The 20,697-nt window shown below is 44.1% G+C and overlaps 1 protein-coding gene across 9 annotated transcripts in view; it reads right to left on the bottom strand.

Moving 5' to 3' along the window:
• The window catches only part of PLPP4 (phospholipid phosphatase 4), a 187,244-nt gene that overhangs the window by 125,893 nt on the left and 40,654 nt on the right, over positions 1-20,697 (bottom strand). For all 9 annotated transcript variants that reach the window (XM_054243379.2, XM_035269273.3, XM_035269275.3 and 6 more), the window contains one exon: positions 760-868. In XM_054243379.2, the coding sequence (XP_054099354.1) occupies positions 760-868 (109 nt within the window). Of the gene's footprint in view, positions 1-759; positions 869-20,697 lie in introns of those variants that run through there.

The following is a 20,697-nucleotide window of genomic DNA, read 5'->3' as shown; positions in this document are numbered from 1 at the left end:
GGAGTCCCAGACACTCTGCCCCCAACCTGCAGGGGAGCCTCTTGGCTGACAGCTGACCTCCAAGAGCTGGCTGCTAGAACCTGGTGCTGTGCTCACTAGCAGTGTGATATTGGTCAAGTTCCCTCATCTCTCTTGGAATGCAGTTGCATCTGTGAAATGTGGACAATAATGACATCTTCCTCACTGGGATGCTGGGTGGAATTAAATGAGACCATCATTTCTTAAACTCTCAGCCACAAGTCTGGCACAGAGGCATTGGGGGTGGGGGAGGCAAAATTAATCCCAATATATCCATCAGCTCTATGGGTGCTTGCCCATTTATTCCAGAAGGAAAGAGACACAAGACATTCTCTGGAGGTTGAAGCACAGGGTGGTCTTATTAGTGGCCAACAACTGATCAGCTAAAACTCGAAAAGAGGTTAGCAGAGCTATCTGGGTACCTTCCTTTGGCAGAATCAGGCTTATCCTAAAAAGAGAGGGGACAGACAATTCTTGTTACTGGCTTCTAGTCTTCCTTTACTGTGACTCAGCATAGCCCAGACAAGCAAGTCCTTTCTCATTCCACAATATTGGGCAATGACTACTCACATGACCAAGCAGCTCCTATCATGATGTGGAATTGGATTTTAATTTGATGGGCTGCTTACCTCTTTCTCTCAGGTTACCCACTGTCTTCAGGGTTAGAAACACAATGATGAAAACCCATTTGTTTCATCTTCGAGAGAGTGGTCAAATAAAGCATGAAATCATGGTACTTACAAACATGAGGCGAGTAGGTATGTTATCTGATTGCACCAAAGGATTTTTATACAGCCAGATCTCCTCTGGCTGGATGACTCTCTGGAACGGATCCAAAAACTCTGTAAAACTGAAACATAAAAAGAAAAGTACATGAAGGCTGAGCATTCTGCTGCTGCAGGAAGTTCCCTAGGAGCCGCCCCCCCCACCACCACTCCCACCACCTCCTAAGCATTCTCATGGGGAGGATCCAGCCTGCTGGGGAGGGGGAAATAGACAGACCCTGCTGTCAGTTCTCAGCTAGCTCAAAGGCTTGGGAAGGACTGAAAGAATCACTGAGACTCTGCAGACTCTTTCATCACCACCTGCCAGCAAGTACCAGTTCCACCCAGAAGGGAGTAGTTTTTTATGTACAAAGACTCTAAGGACTCAGGGTTCCAAAGTAAACTGGAAACTGAAGTCAGAATGGTGGCTAAGACTGGGGTGAGGCCAGAGCAGCAGCATTGTCTTTTGAGAATAAAACAGGCTTGAGGTGGAACCTAAGTGAGGGAGTAACTGGCTCAGCTGCCCATGTGCTGTCTTCACTAGTTGGGCAATGAAAAGCAGTCACTGCCAAGAGAAAAACTGGGGGGGAAGAAAGGGGCAGAGACACAGGGGTTTGCTTTTTTAGATCTCGGCCATTAGGGCACCTCCCAGCTCTCCAGCCAACCTTCACCTGAGGAACTAGGTTCAGCACCACTTCAGATCAGTTGGAGAGAGCAGAAGAAGCCAGGCCATTTGGGGCTTTAAGTGCCAGGCTAGAGGATTTTGATTTTGAGCCAAGGAGAGGTTTGGTGAAGAAGCATGGAATGGGAATTCCAATTCAAAATGGCAGCCCTGGCCATGGTAAGGTGGGACTCAGAGGAGAGAATAGAAGGCAAGGTGGGAGGTGCTGGGGTTGTGGCAGCTGTCCCTGGAAGAGAGGCTAGCAGACTGGAAAGGAAAAGGACAGCATGGAACACCTGTGGGCAGGAGTGGCTGAAGCCGATTCCTAGGCTTCTGGTTTGGGCTTCTGGGAAAAGGAGTCCCACGTTCCAAGATGAGGAGTGCAGGGGAGCTGGAGAGGAGAAGCTCAGCTTTCTCCTCCTCTAGGAAACCCTCTAGGGTGGCTGGCGGTCTAGGTTCATCCATAACTTTTCCAGTTTTAGCACTGAAAGTCCTATATCCTAGGAAACTCCTCAGTCTTGAGCAAACCAGAACAACTGGGTCACCCTAAAGCTGTCCCAGTCTCTAGACAGAATCCCACAGCCCTGGTTTCTATCCCAAATTTGGGACGTTGTACAAGCATGATCTGTTCGCAGCTTCAGCTCCCCTGTGAGGGTGTGAGGGCAGGAGCCACTTCATGACTGTCACCTCAAAGCCCAGTAGCACAGCTGGGCCACCGTAGGCACTCAGAGACCACAAAAGTTAACATCTTTTTGGGAATTTGAACAGATGACACGGAAAGTACTCTCACTTTGATCAGCCTGACTCAATTCTATCATGTATCTAAGATACCTAAAATCTACCCATCTTTCATGTCTCTCTCCCTGTCTCTCCTTCCCTCCTTCCCTTCCCCCTTGTCTCCCTGCCTCCTCTGTGAGGTTTTACATCCTAGAAGTTTGTGTATTTACGAAATCTGGAGCCTCGGTAGAAACAGTGGTGCCCATGACTGTTCTGCTCAGCACTGGGCCCCCAGTGCCTCTGCCTGGCACACAGGCATCACTTGGTAGCTATTTGCCAGATGACTGAACAGACCCCTGCAGTGGCATCATCACAGAATCCAGCCAACCCTTCACCATCCCTGAACCTGGAGCATTTCTACTGTAGAATCCCTGTTGCATTCCTTCACTGGGGTGCAAGTTACTTCTGCTATCAGCCCTCCAAACCTTCTCTACAGCAGCAGGGAGGAGCACCCTGTATGGGCATCAGGAAACTGCTCTCCACCCCAGCTCTCCAACTGAGCTGCTCCATGCTGTGGAGCAAGCTGCTTCCCCTCCCAGGGCCTCTGCAATGGGGAAGGCCAAACTAAATCAGAGACTTCAACTTCAGATGGGTCAGAAGTTTCTGGAAAACACCCTACCATAGATCTAAGACTCCACGTGAATAGGGTATGGTAACGTGGATTTTAAACACTCCTGTAGGTGGCCCTAATGGGCCAGGAGTCCCTAGCATTGAACTAAACGATACCTAATGGTCCCAAACTTTTGGATCCAAGGACAGGACATTCTGTAACTTAACTCTTCTCACTAACATCTCTTCCACCCACGTCAGGACAGGCTCTCGAGTCAGGCCAGCAGCATTGAAAAGCCCAGCTCTAGCTATGTGGCACATGGTGAGTCACCTAACATTTCTATGCCCCAGTTTCCTCATCTCTAAATAGATACACCTTACAGAGTTGGAATGAAAGTTAAATAATGAAATATATATGTAGTGCCTGACAGAAGAGAAACAAAAACTAGAAATGTATTACTATTATCATTTTACTCTAGCCTATACCTACATATTTTTACTAGACAGTTTTCAAGCTCTGTTTGATTTTGTGAAAACCTACTTCCTGCCCCAAATGTTTTTAAGACATGAAATAAACTGAAATGAAATAAAATAAATTGTGTTTGAAGGATGTTTTTAAGAATACGTAGCATACCTATGATAACTAAAACTTTAGAATACTCCAGTTTCTGTAGCTATATAACAAATTCCTCCAAAGCATTTTATTTTGCTCATGAATTCGTGGGTCAGGAAATTGAGAGGGGCTCATTACCTAGGCAGTCCCCACTTAGCATCTCTCATGTGGGCACAGTCAATGGCTGTCCACTGACCAGGCTGTCAGCTGGAACCCCTGCTGCTGTTTTTCTTATAACAGGACACAGTCTCTCCCCTCTTACCTCAACTTCCTATTCTGGGGGTGGGGGAATCAGTGATACTGGACATTGCTAGTTGCTGTGTTATGGATTTGAGTTGCATTTGGCTATAAAACAACCTTGCTGGGAAAAGTGTGAGGGAGAGGACCTCTTCCCACACACACCTTGAGACAGATCCCAATGAGTCAATGATCTTGTTTGTAAGAAGAGATTCTGTTGGTTGAGTGCATAAAGAGAAAGGTGGGATGGCCTTCACATTATCCAGCTTAGCTAGCATTGCTAACCAACTGTTGCAAGCTCTGAAAATAAAAGATCTTGAACCCTCACCCCACCCCTCAAAAAAGAAAAACCCTTCTTCTCTAGGACTATGGTCTCGGGGTGGTCAGAATTATTCATAGCTACGGGCTTCCCCCAAAGCAGGTATCCCAGAGGACAAGGCAGAAGCTCCGTAACTTTTACCAGCCTAGTTCCAGAAGTCGTGTAGTGTCATCTCCAGTTAGAAGTGAGTCCTAAGGTCAGTCTAGATTCACGGGAGGGGAAATGACTCCACCCATTGACTGGGGTATGGCAAGTTCTTACTAGAAAAGCAGGTGGATGAGAGATATGGCTGTAGCCACCTCTAAAATATACTCTGCCACCCACTGGGATGGACACTATGATGGCCACACAGCCCCCACTTTGTGAGACCCCAGAATCTTGACTCCTATTTCTTCTCACACAGCCAGCCACAGAGCAGGGGGACCAGGCACACCACAGAGCACCTTTCTTCCTCATCTTGTTTGTCTTCCAGGTTTTAACATCCTCATAGCAATTTTTCTAAAGCCTGGTGGACCCAGCCTTTTGCACAATCCCTCACCCCACCCTGAGTAGCTGCAGCCAGAACACATCTATCAAGCAAATTATATCCTCTGGGAGCAGCAGTACTAAGAAAGATCGATGTCCCTTCAGTCATGCTCCAGCCACTGATGTTTGCCTCAAAGAATGCAGACAGTGGAGCTAATACACAGAGGACCAGGGTCTTAATAAAGCTTAAGGATCTTAACAGGGACAGAGTTGGGCACACAGGGGAATGTGAAGTCTTGGAGGCATTAAAGGTGTTCATTCTGAAGAGAGGACATGTCCGGGCCTGGAAACATCCTTCTACAAGCTCTTAGGAAGTGGGTTGGAATCTCAGAAACAGGAACCCTGCTTCTAGGGAAGGGGTGAAGGGATGGTCTCCAGCAGTGCGTTAGGTCAGCAGTTCCCAAACTTTAATATGTCCAGGGATCACTTGGGAGCCTTGTGACTGCAGATTCAGAGAGAGGAAGCTCAGAAGAGACAAGAGAGCTAGCATTTCCAGCAAGCTTCCCGGGGGTGCCTCACTGCCAATCCGTAAATCAAACTTTGAGTCACAAGAGGCCAGGGCAGCAGCATCATGTGGGATCTGGTTTAAAATGCAGAATCTCAAGCCCCACCCCAGCCCTAGTGGATCAGAGTCCGCATTTAACATGATCCCCAGAAAATCTTCTCCATGACTGTGGTGGAAGGTGGGTCACATCCATATACTACATTGGTGCAGAAGTAATTTGGGTTTTTGCCATGCTTTAAAAAAAAAATGGCAAAAACCACAATTACTTTTGCACCAACCCAATACAATCTAAATCTAAACCCATCTCACAAAGCCATTAAAATCATCTAAAGCACCACTTGTGTCATATAGGGAGAAAAACACAGAAAACAAAATGAAACCCCCAAGGCATGGCAACCTGAAGCCATTCAGTGTGGAGGAAAATCACCCTGCCAGCCTTAGCATCAGCGTATTCCTGGCCAGTGCAATGGCTGACGTCCTGGAGTTTTTCAAGAAAAGACTAAAGGAGTTGCAGCAACTCTTTGACCACCAGAAGGTGGGTAAAACCATTTAGTTTACTTTCATTTCCAATAAATACAGAACAGCTAAAAATACGTTAACACCCAGAAGGCTCTGACAAGTCCAACCATGCAGCGCTCCTTTACGGATGGGTGTCAGGCCTGTTGTTCTCACTGTGAAGGCCTTTCCCCATCTCGGCAAAGCCCTCATTAAGAATAGAAGAGCTGGCCGGGCACAGTGGCTCATGCCTATAATCCCAGCACTTTGGGAGGCTGAGGCGGGTGGATCACGAGGTCAAGAGATCGAGACCATCCTGGTCAACAAGGTGAAACCCCTTCTCTACTAAAAAATACAAAAATTAGCTGAGCATGGTGGTGCGTGCCTGTAGTCCCAGCTACTCGGGTGGCTGAGGCAGGAGAATTGCTTGAAGCTAGAAGGCGGAGGTTGCGATGAGCTGAGATCGCGCCATTGCACTCCAGTCTGGGTAACAACAGCGAAACTCCGTCTCATAAAAAAAGAATAGAAGAGCTTTTGGGAGGCCAAGGCAGGTGAATCACATGAAGCAAGGAGTTCAAGAGTAGCCTGGCCAACATGGAGAAACTCCGCCTCTACTAAAAACACAAAAATTAGCTGGGTGTGGTGGTGCGTGCCTGTAATCCCAGCTACTCAAAAGGCTGAGACACAAGAACTGCTTGAACCTGGGAGGTGGAGGTTACAGTGAGCCGAGATCGTGCCACTGCACTCTAGCCTGGGTGACAGAGTGAGACTCCGATTAAAAAAAAAAAAAAAGATAGAAGAGCTGGTGTGTGTCTATGTACATAACTCAGGGCCCCCTGTACTTAAATCGTGTGGATAATTACACTAGTTATCCATTGCGTATCACAATTTGTTTAAGAGTAGAGTAAGGCTCCTAAAACTTCATCAGGTTTAATGCCAAAAATAAACAGCCCTACATGAGTAGGGGGCATGGAACTCTAACAGATTACAAAGTATCATTTATGAATCATTTCAAAGGAAACGTGCTATTTAACGAGACTGTAGAGGTAGGAATGCAATGTTTTCTTCATGGTTATCAATAAACTCAATTCAGCAGCAGCGCCAGTCTCACCTCAAAATCATGGACCTCCCCCACTACAAGCATTCAGGAATTGTCAACTATTGTCAACATTATTTCCCTTAATAGGGATGCAAACTAAAAATAAAATGTCTAGACTCTGCCGGTCAAATGTTACTACATTGAAAAGCAAAGTTACAAGGCCGGGCGCGGTGGCTCAAGCCTGTAATCCCAGCACTTTGGGAGGCCGAGGCGGGTGGATCACGAGGTCAACAGATCGAGACCATCTTGGTCAACATGGTGAAACCCCATCTCTACTAAAATTACAAAAAATTAGCTGGGCACGGTGGTGCGTGCCTGTAATCCCAGCTGCTCGGGAGGCTGAGGCAGAAGAATTGACTGAACCCAGGAGGCACAGATTGCGGTGAGCCGAGATTGCGCCATTGCACTCCAACCTGGGTAACAAGAGCGAAACTCTGTCTCAAAAAAAAAAAAAAAAAAAAAAAGAAAAGCAAAGTTACTACTAAAGTAAACATATTGTTAATTTTAACTGCTCAAAGTCAGGTAAATTGTTGTTGGATTTTCATCCAAGACATACTTCTATTTCTTTGCCGTTTGAATTGGACCGTTATCTTAATCTATTTGTATCTTAATTTCTCCTGGGCAAAGTGGAAGCAGTTTTATATATTTTCTCCTTAATTGTCTCATGATACAGTTTGAAGAACTTAAAACACATTCACTCAGCACCATAAGACAGGGCGAGAAAAAAAGTTCATGATGAAAATTCAAAGATGTAATCCTAACTTTATGCCAAGCAATTTTCTCTTTAATTTGTACATTGTTCATGTGTGATTCAGGTATTTAAATCTTCCCTAGGCAGGACTTTTAATTACATATACATATACACAAAATGTACCACACACGCCACACATATAAACACACACACCGCCTAAAATTAAGTGAGTGGACGGCATGCAAAAGGATGCAATTATTTAAGATGCAGGGAGAAGCCACTAAAATTAACCAAATAGAAAAGAGGTAAAGGAGGATTTGATATTGGCTAAGAATGAAAAGCAGGAAGAAAACTAAAGTTGGAGTGATCTGAAAGCAAAATATAACAGAAAACCATATACCCTTTCCCTTTAGGCAAACCATGGCCTTTTTAATTGCTAAATCACAAAAGCACCACTGACTACCTTTTTTTGGTCACCTGAGTCTTCACCTACAAGCAGCAGATGCAATTCTTGAGGCACATGTGGCACCACTGGCAGCTCTCCAGGCCTTTAACCAGCATGGCATCAAATTAGAATATGACTCTGCCTCTAGAAAGATCCCCAGACTAGGGCTAGATGGGCAGCATCTAGACTCATGACAGATAAAAACTATACTCACATATGCTTGCGTACACTCACACACACACACATTCTCTCTCTCTCTCTCTCTTTTCTCTTTTTCTTCTCCCTCTCCCTCTCTCACTCCCATGCTCTTGTTGGTGAATTCTGTTTCCATAGCTCAATATGACTTAAGGACCCCAGGATATATATCTGGTTACACAGAAAGGACACAGGAGGGGACAGAGAGGGGACTATCATCTTTGTCAAATTTTTCTTCATTCAACAAATATTTATTGAGTGTCCATGATGTGACAAGTACTGTCCTATAACACTGGTGAATACAAATACAGCCTCAACTCTTATGGAGATGACAGGTTGTTTAATCTGGTCACAATAGATTGTGGAATTGGGTGTTGAGGTTTTTGCTTGTATGTATCAGAACACATGAGCTTGCCACTCCAGTCTGCTTTAAGATGTCTAGATTGGAGTACCCCAATAGTTGGACCCATGAAATAGCCTCCCACCCAGAGCCACCTGTGAGGACCCTGCTTCTCTAGGGATGTTCCAGGGTATATATCTATCACACTCCACATGCTAATGTGGCAACAGATGCAGCCAAGGTTGGGAATCCAAAGGAATGGTTAATCTTGACACCACACCAGCAGAAACAGCAAGTCCATGACCAAGGGACAGTGATGTCACTGTCCCCGGGGCCTCTTCTAATTCAAAGTCAAGTTCCCAAAACCCCAGAGGATCCCTATAAGCTTCTGAAAGATTTCATGGATTAGCCAATGCCCTTAGTCCATGTGCCTGGACAACAGGCCTTTTTCAGGATAGGTTAAGACTCCAGGGGGCTTTAAAGTCAAGTACTAGATGACAGACCTGACTGTCCTTTTTCCCAACTATAAATAACATAAGATTATACTGAAATGTAAAGCCAATGAGAACATTAGACTTAGTCCAAATTCCTGCTTTGGCGTTTGCTGGCTGGGTGGCTTGTAAAAAGTCACACAACCTCTCTGAGGCTTCATCTCTTTCTCCTGTCCTCTAGGATGCTGCCATACCTTCCAGGCCATTGTGAATATTCTGTTCAGTCAGTAATAAGTCAGGGTCCAGCACAGCACCTGGGGCACTAAAAGCCTCCCTAAATGGTGGCTGTTTCTCTTACAAATGTGAATATGTGGGTCTGAGAAGGCTACCCCACCTTCTTTAAGCCCCACCTGAGAGTGATGAGGTTGTGTGCTGGGGAAAGGGAGCAGGTAGAAGAATGGCAACAAAACTCCTTATCATTTGCTCATTCTATGAGCAAACAATGGCCCGCAAGGTCACTTTCAACCCTTGAGATCTGAAGAAAAAAATAAAACACTTGGAGACACACAATAAACAAACAAACAAACAAAAAACGTTTTCCAGGTGAGAGCTGAGAGGAAAACACGTTTCCTCATTGCACTATTGATTTTTCCTCCCTAGTCAGCTTCTCTTGCTCAACAGGGAAAAGCTCTTACAAACAGGCATTGGGGCTGGGCACAGTGGCTCACACCTGTAATCCCAGCACTTTGGGAGGCTGAGGCAGGTGGATCACGAGGTCAAGAGATCAAGACCATCCTGGCTAATATGGTGAAACCTCATTCCTACTAAAAATACAAAAATTTAACCAGGCATGGTGGCAGGTGCCTGTAGTTCCAGCCACTCAGGAGGCTGAGGCAGGAGGCAGTGGGTGCAGGGAGCCAAGATCGCACCACTGCACTCCACCCTGTGGGATAGAGTGAGACTCCATCTCAAAGCAAAACAAAACAAAACAAAAACAGGCATTGTATGTGATTGGCAGAATAGGCAGGCCATCCACTCTTGGCAGGAAGGAGGTGTACCAGATTATTTATTAGTCCTGGGAACAAGAGGTGGGTGTAGTTATCAAGAGAACATGTTGATGGATTATCTCTGTGAGGCTGTGGGCCAGCAAACTGCCCTCAGACTGGTCTCTACTCTGAATTGAAGTAGTTGGCTGCCCCCCAAAACAAAAGTAACAATCAGAATAATAATCATAGTTACAATATTGCAGCCATCTTGTGCCAAGCCCTTCTTTGCTGCTTTCCAACAGGACTCTATTTCATCCTCATAAGAACCCTGTGAGGCAGGAGTTACCATTATTTCTATTTAGAAATGATGGCACTGAAGCTACAAGATGTCAGATGTCTTGCATAAGTCTACATGGCACAGTGTACATTACTCCTCCATACAGGTGCTGGACTTTTAAGGAAGTCAAGCAACACACCCATACTTACACACACACACACATGCAACACATACATGCATTCCCCACCAGCTCAATGGCATCTGCAATTATTTTAATGAGACACAGACTCTTCCCCAATTAGAGATAGAGAGATGTGACCTTACTAGGGAAATCCAACACGTCGCTCTCCAGTCTCACTCAGTGTGGATGACAAATCAGATTCTTGCAGAGCGCCATGTGATGTTTGTTGAAAAGAAGCGAAAGAAAGAATGCGCAGGGAAGGAGATGGAAAAAGAAATGAAGACCCCATGAAGTTGCTCCCACCAACTCTCTTGTACCTGTCATCCAAAGAGGGGCTTCCTTTGCAGCAGCTGACTTAATCAAATAGTCCATCCCTCACCTGGATAAGGAAGAGTTACCAGCCCTGGACCAGACCAGGAACAGCTCCTGGAACTATCGCCCCCTCTTGGGGATGGTCCCTCTAAATCTCATGCCCTCTTCACCTGTGGGGGCATAGACTCTGCAGGCAGCTCTCCTGGGATGGATTTTTATTCTTTCCTTACTAACCACATTGCTTTGGGCAAGGTGTTTCACCTTTCAGGCCTCAGTTGCCTCATCTCTGCAGTAATGCTGAGAATAGCACCTACCTCAGAGGTCTAAGGATTAAATGAACTAATTCATATGAAGTGCTTATGAGGATGGGTACACATAGTGAATGAATGATAAGGGTGTTAAATTTGAGCAGTGTAAAGCCTAAGATAAAAAAAAAAAAGCCTAAGATTGAGGCCCAATGTTATGTCTTGTTTTGACATCTGAAACCAAAATGGCTTCAAATGCCCTCACCACAAGTTCCCCTCTCTACTCTGCTTTCATGAATAAGGTCCTGTAGCCAAACAACCTCTCTTATTGAGGTGACCAGGCAGAGTTTCTGCTTATCCCTGAATAGTGAGTCTCAGTTTCCTGCTAGCTTGCAGAATTATCCAATAAGTCAATTCCAGCATCCTGCCATTACCAGGGACCACTCCATCCTCCTGATACCACAAAGCCTGCCTCCCATAGTACTTGGCTGTTCACTCTGTCCCTTGTGTCCCTGCATGGTGGGCAGTGTACTCCTCCCCTGGGCTGTGAGTATATGTGAGGAACGAGCTGCCGTCAATCTCATCCGCCCAGTGTTGAGTGTCGTGTATGACCGTCCTCATAACCCTAGGGCAGGAATCCCTCCCTCGACAACAGGGTGTGTAGGAGACAATTAGACAAATAAAACATGTACTCTATTGCTGTACCTTCCTAGACACACTGGGGTGGGATGGGGGGGATGGGTGAGTGAATGATGTGGAAATGTGTGGGCCAAGCCTGGAGATGTCCTCCAGCCAGCCAGCTCTCAGGGCATGGAAGGCAGAAGGACTGGCAGAGAGGACCAGAACAGGCCGTGCAGCTGAAGCAAAGCTCCCAATGCAAAGCCTCTGCCTACTCATGCCCTTTCTTCTTCAGCTTTTAGAAACGTGACCCTAACTTGCATTCTTTACCTATGGCCCCTGACACTGGAACCACAGACCCTTTCTTCTGTGCCCTCAACACAAGGAGGCAGGAAGGCCATGGCATCCCGCTGACTATTCTTCCCAAACACGTATACTGTGGATCTCATCAAGCCTTTAGATCCAACAAGGGAAGAGGAACAAGTCAAACACCCTCAATGAACAATTAGGTGAAGCCAGGAATAAAGCTAAACATTCCTGATTATAAGAGCTTGAAGAGACAAAACAACCAAAAATGAAATATATGTGCTCTGACTAGATCTTGGGTCAAAACAAAGCTATTAAAAAGAAACACTGGGGATGATTGGGGAAAATATGGGACTAGAGAATGAATTAGATATTAAGTAATAGGAAGTACATTAATTTTCTTCAGTGCAGTAATGACATGGATATGTAGAAGAATGCCTTCTTTATAGGAGAAGCAGCTGAAACATTTAAGGGGGCTTAGGATTCTCATGTATCAGTAAGTTACTTTCAGGTAATTCAGAAAAATGTATGCATAAACACATAAATAGAGATATCAAACCAATATCTCTCAAACCAACATGTTAACAATTGCTAAATCTATGTAGAGTATATAAGGGATCATTCTGCTCTTTCAATCTTTCTAAATATTTGGAATTCTTCAAGATAAAATGTTGGCATAGAAAGGTCCAGAAGCAGGACTTCAAAAGTGGGGAAACAGCAAGGAAGATAGTGTTTCTCTGAAGGTGCAACGGCTGGCAGCCAGAGCTGTGGAGTTGAAAACCCTGCTTCCTACCCTTGCCTCTTATTTCTGGTGTGGCTTGGGCAAGGTATATGTCTCCATGAGCCCTCTTCTATAAATGGAAATAACAGTGCCACTATCTCAGGGGCTGTGGGGAGGAATAAACAGTGATGTAACGCAGAATGCACATAAAGAACCAGGCTGCTCTGTGCTGTATATACCTTCTCTTCCTGCAGGAGTTATCTTCAGCAGCAACAGGATATTCAAAACCACTTCTGCTTCATAATAAAAATAGCAAAACACATTCAAACATGCCTGCTATGGGCATGGTGTAAATGTGAGCATATTTTGCAGAAACACAACGTTCAGAAACCACATGCCTCACCCCAGAAGTACAAATGTTTAGTGCAACTGTTTTCAAACATTTCTAAGGGGGTGCCTTTCCTTTGAGAGTAAACAACAGAAGACTGAAAATATTTTCATTGTCTGAACACAAACAGAAAATCCTGGTCCAAATAAACCTGGGCTGCAGAGGCTGACAGAGCAGGATCCAGTCAAGGCCTCATAACCTCAGTCAAGCAGTTAAATTGCCCTGCTCATCTGTAAAATGGGCAGAGCACACTGCTGGGAGGTGGTGAAGATTTGAAAAAATTTTCAAATGCTTCACAAGAGGCCCTCAGCAATTGGCATTAATAGTACCAATTACTAAAAAGTTCTAAATGAAAAACAAATTATTTCCAAAAACCTGTACACCAAATATGTGTGGACCTTATTGCATCCTCATTCAAAGAAATCATTGTTAATTTCATCAGCGATTACAAAAGTAATGGGAGATCACTTGGGTTGTTTTTTGTTTGCTTGTATGTTTATCATTGGGTTTTGTTGTTATCATTCTTATAGATTAAAATTCCACATCAAAGTATTTATAGACATGATGCGATATCTGGGATTTGCTTTAAAAGACTTCACCAAAATAGGGGGGAAGAGAGAAGCAGATAAAACGAAAGTGCTGATAATTGGTGGAGGGTATTTAAAAATTTTCACATCAAAAAGTTCTGTAAAACAACTTTGCCTATTGCCCATGGAGACACTACAAAATTAGGTGTTTTATCAACTAAGGCAACAGCCTATTATTGGGAAATATTTAGCTTCAAGTAGATTTTGGTGAAGACAACGGGAAGAGTAATGAGAAAAATCAGAAAGTAAAAGGGAGGGCAGAATAAGAAATCCCAGAAACAGAAGGAAAGAGAAACTCGAAAGACATTGGGTTGATCACAAAAATGAGTCAACTTCAAAACCCTCAGGTTAAAGGTACTGGTGCCCGAGAGCCTGGGGCAGTGGGGAGCCCTCTCCCTGGCTCAGATGTGGCCCTAAGTGCCTCCAAAATCAGGTGCTTACTGACTTCGAGTGATGAGGTACTGGTGAAGTTGAGCATCACAGTGGCAGGTGACTGGGGGCAGAGCCAGCCCAGTGAGCTTCTGACCCAGGGAAACCTGCAGAACCCGCCTCCCACTGGCTTCTCAGGCATCCCAGAGCCCAGATCCACCTTAGCCTGAGTCAGGTACCCTCAACAAGTAAGGCCAGCAGCCCAGAGACCTTCCAAACTCAGCTCCTCTCTTGGCCAAATACATTTCTCAATGGGAAATGATGTTTGGTTGCATGGACCATTTGGCTGTACCTGAGCCACTGGCAAAAAAAAAAGCAAAAGCAGAAAGACACACGTAGCAAAGGAGAGACATAGGGAAAGTGTATTCCGTGCTAGGAAATCTCAGTCTCCAAGTAATCTTTATCTCTAAAATTTCTAGCAAAATGTCCATTTCAAGATTAAATAGGAATGTTTAGGAATTTAGCCAGAGACTAAAGAACTCTGGGACAGTCTATGTATGCCCTGCACCAGGACACAGCAAGACCATAGGGCATAACCCTGAGCAGAGATAGGGGCTCTAGGACAGGAAAGAATGCTACTCAACACGCAGGGAAAACAGTAAAAATTGGGGAGTGGGGGAAGATGGCGCAGTAAGAGCAACTCAGGATTGCAGCTCTCAGTGAAGGCGCAGAGGGTGAGTGCAAGCCACATTTCCAGACAGATCTTTGTTGCCCACAGAACAGGGAAATTCCCAGGTGTAGGAGAGACACGGGACGCCAGCACAGTTGTTTCGGCTGGCGTGGCCGTTTCAGCCGGCACCGCAGCACAGCGGCACTCCGCACAAAACACACTGGTCTGGGTGCCCTGTTAAACCGGCAATTTGAGATTTGGGAGGGCAGATTAGCATAACCATCTGATTAAACCGGACTTGAACAGTGAGCCAGGCCAGGAGATTCCCAGGAAGTGACGTTTGAGCCAGCGCAGTGGGTCGCTGCACGGGAAATCACACAGATCCTGGTGACCTATCAGCAGGCGACTGAAACACCTGGGAGAGAGTCAACTGTTCAACTTAAAAAAAAAAATGAGGGCTCTGAGGCAGGACCGAGGTGATCAGGCTTGGCAGGTCCCACCCCCACAGGGACAAACAAAACAGCAATTCGAAACGCTCGGGGTTGAGAGTTTCACTGCGGGCACAGCTGAACCCAGGATGGTGCAGCTCGGTGGAGGAGGACCGTCCGCCATTACCGAGGCATACTGCCCCTACTGAGGTACACTCCCATTGCTGACACAGCCTGCCGTTGCTGAGAGAGTCCACCAATACAGAGGCAGGCCACCATCACCACAGCAGTTTTAATCACACCCATATAAACAGGACTACAGGGAATTACACTCAGCAGCAGGGCAGAGCCCAGGGAAACAGAGCAGAGCCCACGACAGCAGGGTGGAGCCCACAGCAACAGGGCAAAGCTCACAGCAGCAGAGCAGAGCCCACGGCAACAGGGCAGACCCCATGGCAGCAGGGCAGAGCCTCAGCAGGCAAATAGTGACTAGACTGCCTCCTAGCTGGGCAGGACAGTGCAACAGATACTCAGAAATAAAGCTCTAACTCCCTGAGACAGAGCATCTGAGGATAAAAAGGGGTTTTATGAGTTCTGCTGCAGCAGACTTAAATGTACCTGCCTAACAGCCCCGAATGAACAATGGAGCTCACAGCTCAGCACTTGAGCTCCTATAAAGTACAGACCGTCTCCTCAAGCAGCTCCCTGACCCCTGTATATCCAAAGCATCACCTCATAAAGAACTGATCAGACTGACATTAGGTGGGCATCATTCTGGGACAAAGATAGCAGAAGAAGAAACTGGTAGCATCCCTCACTGTGCCACAGCTGCTACAGGTGTACCCCAGACAAGCAGGGCCTGGAGTGGACCTCAGCAGTCATACAGCAGAGGGGCTAGACTGTTAGAAGAAAAACTAAGAAACAGAAATACTTCATCATCAACAATCTGGGCATCCACTCAGAGACCCAATCGAAAAGTCAGCAACTACTCAGATGACAGATTTTTTCCCACAAAGATGGAAAAAAACCAGTGCAAAAAGGAGGAAAACACCCTAAACCAGAACACCTCGCCTCCTACAAAGGACCAAAACTCCTCACCAGCAAGGGAACAAAGCTAGACAGAGAATGAGTGTGATGAAATGACGGAATCAGACTTCAGAAGGTGGATAATGAGAAACTTCCGTGAGCTAAAAGAACATGTTCTAAATCAATGCAAAGAAACCAAGAACCTTGAAAAAAGATTTGAAAAAAGATTCAAGGAAATAATAACAAGAACAGACAACTTAGAGAGGAATACGAATGAATTGAAGGAGCTGAAAAACACAATACGAGAACTTTGTGAAGCATGCACAAGTTTCAACAGCCGAATTGACCAAGCAGAAGAAAGAATATCAGAAGTCGAAGATCAACTCAACGAAATAAAATGGGAAACCAAGATTAGAAAAAAAAAAAAAGCATAAAGGAATGAACAAAGTCTCCAAGAAATGTGGAACTATGTGAAGAGACCTAATCTACATTTAATAGGTGTACCAGAATGTGATGAACAGAATGAATCCAAGCTGGAAAATACTCTTCAGGATATCATCCAGGAAAATTTCCCCAACCTACCAAGGAAGGCCAATATCCAAGTCCAGGAAATACAGAGAACACCACAAAGATATTCCGCAAGAAGAGTAACCCCAAGGCATATAATCATCAGATTCAACAAGGTTGAAATGAAGGAGAAAATACTAAGGGCAGCCAGACAGACAGGTCAGGTCACCCACAAAGGGAAGCCCATCAGACTCACAGCAGATCTCTCGGCAGAAACTCTACAAGCCAGAAGAGAGTGGAGGCCAATATTCAACATCCTTAAAAAAAAGAATTTTCAACCCAGAATTTCATATCCAGCCAAACTGAGCTTCAGAAGTGAAGGAAAAATACAATCCTTTGCAAACAAGCAACTACTAAGAGATTTTGTCACCACCAGGCCTGCAATACAAGAGCTCCTGAAAGAGGCACTACACATAGAAAGGAACAACCAATACCAGCCAAAAACATATGAAATGGTAAAGAGCATCAACAAAATGAAGAATCTGCATCAACTAATGAGCAAAACAGCCAGCTAGAATCAAAATGGCAGTATCAAATTCACATATAACAATATTAACCCTAAATGTAAATGGGCTAAATGCACCAATCAAAAGACACAGACTGGCAAACTGGATAAAAAGCCAAAACCCATTGGTGTGCTGTATCCAGGAAACCCATCTCACAGCCAAGGATACACAAAGGCTCAAAATAAAGGGATGGAGGAAGATTTACCAAGCAAATGGAGAGCAAAAAAAAAGCAGGAGTTGCAATTCCCATCTCTGATAAAATAGACTTTAAAGCAACAAAGATCAAAAGAGACAAAGAAGGACATTACATAATGGTAAAAGGATCGATACAACAAGGAGAGCTAACGATCCTAAATATATATGGACCCAATACAGGAGCACCAAGATATGTAAGGCAAGTTCTTAATGACTTACAAAGAGACTTAGACTCCCACACAATAATAGTGGGAGACTTTAACACTCCACTGTCAATATTAGACAGATCAACCAGACAGAAAATTAATAAGCATATCTAGGGCTTGAATTCAGACATGGAACAAGCAAACCTGATAGACATTTACAGAACTCTCCACCCCAAATCCACAGAATATACATTCTCAGTGCCACATCACACCTACTCTAAAATTGACCACATAATTGGAAGTAAAGCACTCCTCAGCAAATGCAAAACAATGGAAATCATAACAAACAGTCTCTCATACCATAGTGCAATCAAGTTAGAACTCAGAATTCAGAAACTAACTCAGAAATGCACAGCTTCATGGAAACTGAACAACTGGCTCTTGAATGTTGACTGGATAAACAATGAAATGAAGGCAGAAATAAAGAAGTTCTTCAAAACCAATGAGAATGAATACACAACATACCAGAATCTCTGGGACACGTTTAAAGCAGTCTCCAGAGGAAAATATATAGCAATAAGTGCCCACATGAGAAGAGTGGAGAGATCCAAAATTGACACCCTATCATCAAAATTGAAAGAGCTAGAGGAGCAACATCAAAAAAACTCAAAACCTAGCAGAAGACAAGAAATAACTAAGATCAGAGCAGAATTGAAGGACATAGAAACACGAAAAACCCTTCAAAAAATCAATAAATCCAAGAGCTGGTTTTCTGAAAAGATCAACAAAATAGACAGACCACTAGCCAGACTGATAAAAAAGAAAAGAGAGAACAACCAAATAGATACAATAAAAAACGATAAAGGGGAAATCACCACAGATTCCACAGAAATTCAAACCATCGTCAGAGAATATTACAAACAACTCTATGCACATAAACTAGTAAATATGGAAGAAATGGATAAATTCCTGGACTCCTGTGTCCCCCCAAGCCTAAACAAGGAGGAAGCTGAAACTATGAATAGACCAATAACAAGGTCTGAAGTCGAGGCAGCAATTAAGAGCCTACCACACAAAAAAAGCCCAGGTCCAGATGGGCTCACAGCCGAATTCTACCAGACACACAAAGAGGAGCTGGTACCATTCCTTCTGAAACTATTCCAAATAATCCAAAAAGAGGGAATACTTCCCAAATCATTTTATGAGACCAACATCATCCTGATACCAAAACCCGGCAGAGACTCAACAAGAAAACAAAACTTCAGGCCAATATCCATGATGAACATAGATGCAAACATCTTCAATAAAATATTGGCAAGCCGATTGCAACAGCACATCAAAAAGCTTATCCAGCATGATCAAGTAGGATTCATCCCGGGGATGCAAGGCTGGTTCAACATACGCAAGTCTATAAATGTAATTTGCCACATAAACAGAACCAAAAACAAAAACCACATGATTACCTCAATTGACGCAGTGAAGGCATTTGACAAAATTCAACAGCCCTTTATGCTAAAAACCCTCAATAAACTCGGTATTGATGGAACATATCTCAAAGTAATAAAAGCTATTTACGACAAACCAACAGCAGCCAATATCATACTGAATGGGCAAAAACTGGAAGCATTCCCTTGAAATCTGGCACTAGACAAGAATGCCCTCTCTCACCACTCCTATTCAATATAGTACTGGAAGTTCTAGCCAGAGCAATCAGGCAAGAAAAAGAAATAAAGAGTATTCAAATAGGAAAGGAGAAAGCCAAATTGTCTCTATTTGCAGACAACATGATAGTATACCGAGAAGACCCCATCGCCTCAGCCCAAAAACTCCTGAAACTGATAAGCAACTTCAGCAAAGTCTCAGGATATAAAATCAATGTGCAAAAATTACAAGCATTCCTATACACCAATAACAGACTTAAAGAAAGCCAAATCAAGAATGAACTGCCATTCACAATTGCTACAAAAAGAATAAAATACCTAGGAATACAACTCACAAGGAACGTAAGGGACCTCTTCAAGGAGAACTACAAACCACTGCTCAAAGAAATAAGAGAGGAAACACACAGATGGAGAAACATTCCATGTTCATGGTTAGGAAGAATCAATATCGTGAAAATGGCCATACTTCCCAAAGTAACTTACAGAATCAATGCTATCCCCATCAAGCTACCATTGACTTTCTTCACAGAACTGGAAAAAAACACCATGAACTTCATATGGAACCAAAAGAGAGCCCACATAGCCAAGTCAATTCTAAGCAAAAAGAACACAGCAGGAGGCATCATGTTATCGAACTTCAAACTATACTACAAGGCTACAGTAATCAAAACAGCATGGTAGGTACTGGTACCAAAGCAGAGATATAGACCAATGGAACAGAACAGAGGCATCGGAGGCAAAACAACATATCTACAACCATACAATCTTTGATAAACCTGGCAAAAACAAGCAACAGGGAAAGGATTCCCTGTTTAATAAATGGTGTTGGGAAAACTGGCTAGTCATGTGCAGAAAGCAGAAACTGGGACCCCTTCCTGACACCTTACACTAAAATTAACTCCCGATGGATTAAAGACTTAAACATAAGACCTGGCACCATAAAAACCCTAGAAGAAAATCTAGGCAAAACCATTCAGGACATAGGAGTAGGCAAGAACTTCATGACCAAAACACCAAAAGCATTGGCAACAAAAGCCAAAATAGACAAATGGGACCTAATGAAACTCCACAGCTTCTGCATGGCAAAAGAAACAGTCACTAGAGTAAATTGGCAACCAACAGAATGGGAAAAAATTTTGCAGTTTACCCATCTGACAAAGGGCTGATATCCAGAATCTACAAAGAACTCAAACAGATTTACAGGAAAAAAACAAACAAGCCCATCCAAAAATGGGCAAAGGATAAGAACAGACACTTTACAAAAGAAGATATACATGAGGCCAACAATCATATGAAAAAATGCTCATCAACACTGGTCATTAGAGAGACGCAAATCAAAACCACATTGAGATACCATCTCACGCCAGTTAGAATGGCGATCATTAAAATATCTGGAGACAACAGATGCTGGAGAGGATGTGGAGAAATAGGAACACTTTTACACTCTTGGTGGAAGTGTAAATTAGTTCAACCATTGTGGAAGACAGTGTGGCGATTCCTCAAGGCCTTAGAAATAGAAATTCCATTTGACCCAGCAATCCTATTACTGGGTATATATCCAAAGGACTATAAATCATTCTACTATAAGGACACATGCACACGAATGTTCATTGCAGCACTGTTTACAATAGCAAAGACCTGGAACCAACCCAAATGCCCATCTATGATAGACTGGACTGGGAAAATGTGGCACATATACACCTGCATGGAATATTATGCAGCAATCAAAAATGATGAGTTCGTGTCATTTGTAGGGACATGGATGAATCTGGAGAACATCATTCTCAGCAAACTGACACAAGAACAGAAAATGAAATACCACATATTCTCACTCATAGGCGGGT

The sequence above is a fragment of the Callithrix jacchus genome, chromosome 12 (genome assembly GCF_049354715.1).
Source record: "Callithrix jacchus isolate 240 chromosome 12, calJac240_pri, whole genome shotgun sequence".
Taxonomy (NCBI): Eukaryota; Metazoa; Chordata; class Mammalia; order Primates; family Cebidae; genus Callithrix; species Callithrix jacchus.
Note: the sequence above shows the minus strand (reverse complement) of the source record. Positions and strands in the feature narration are given on the sequence as shown.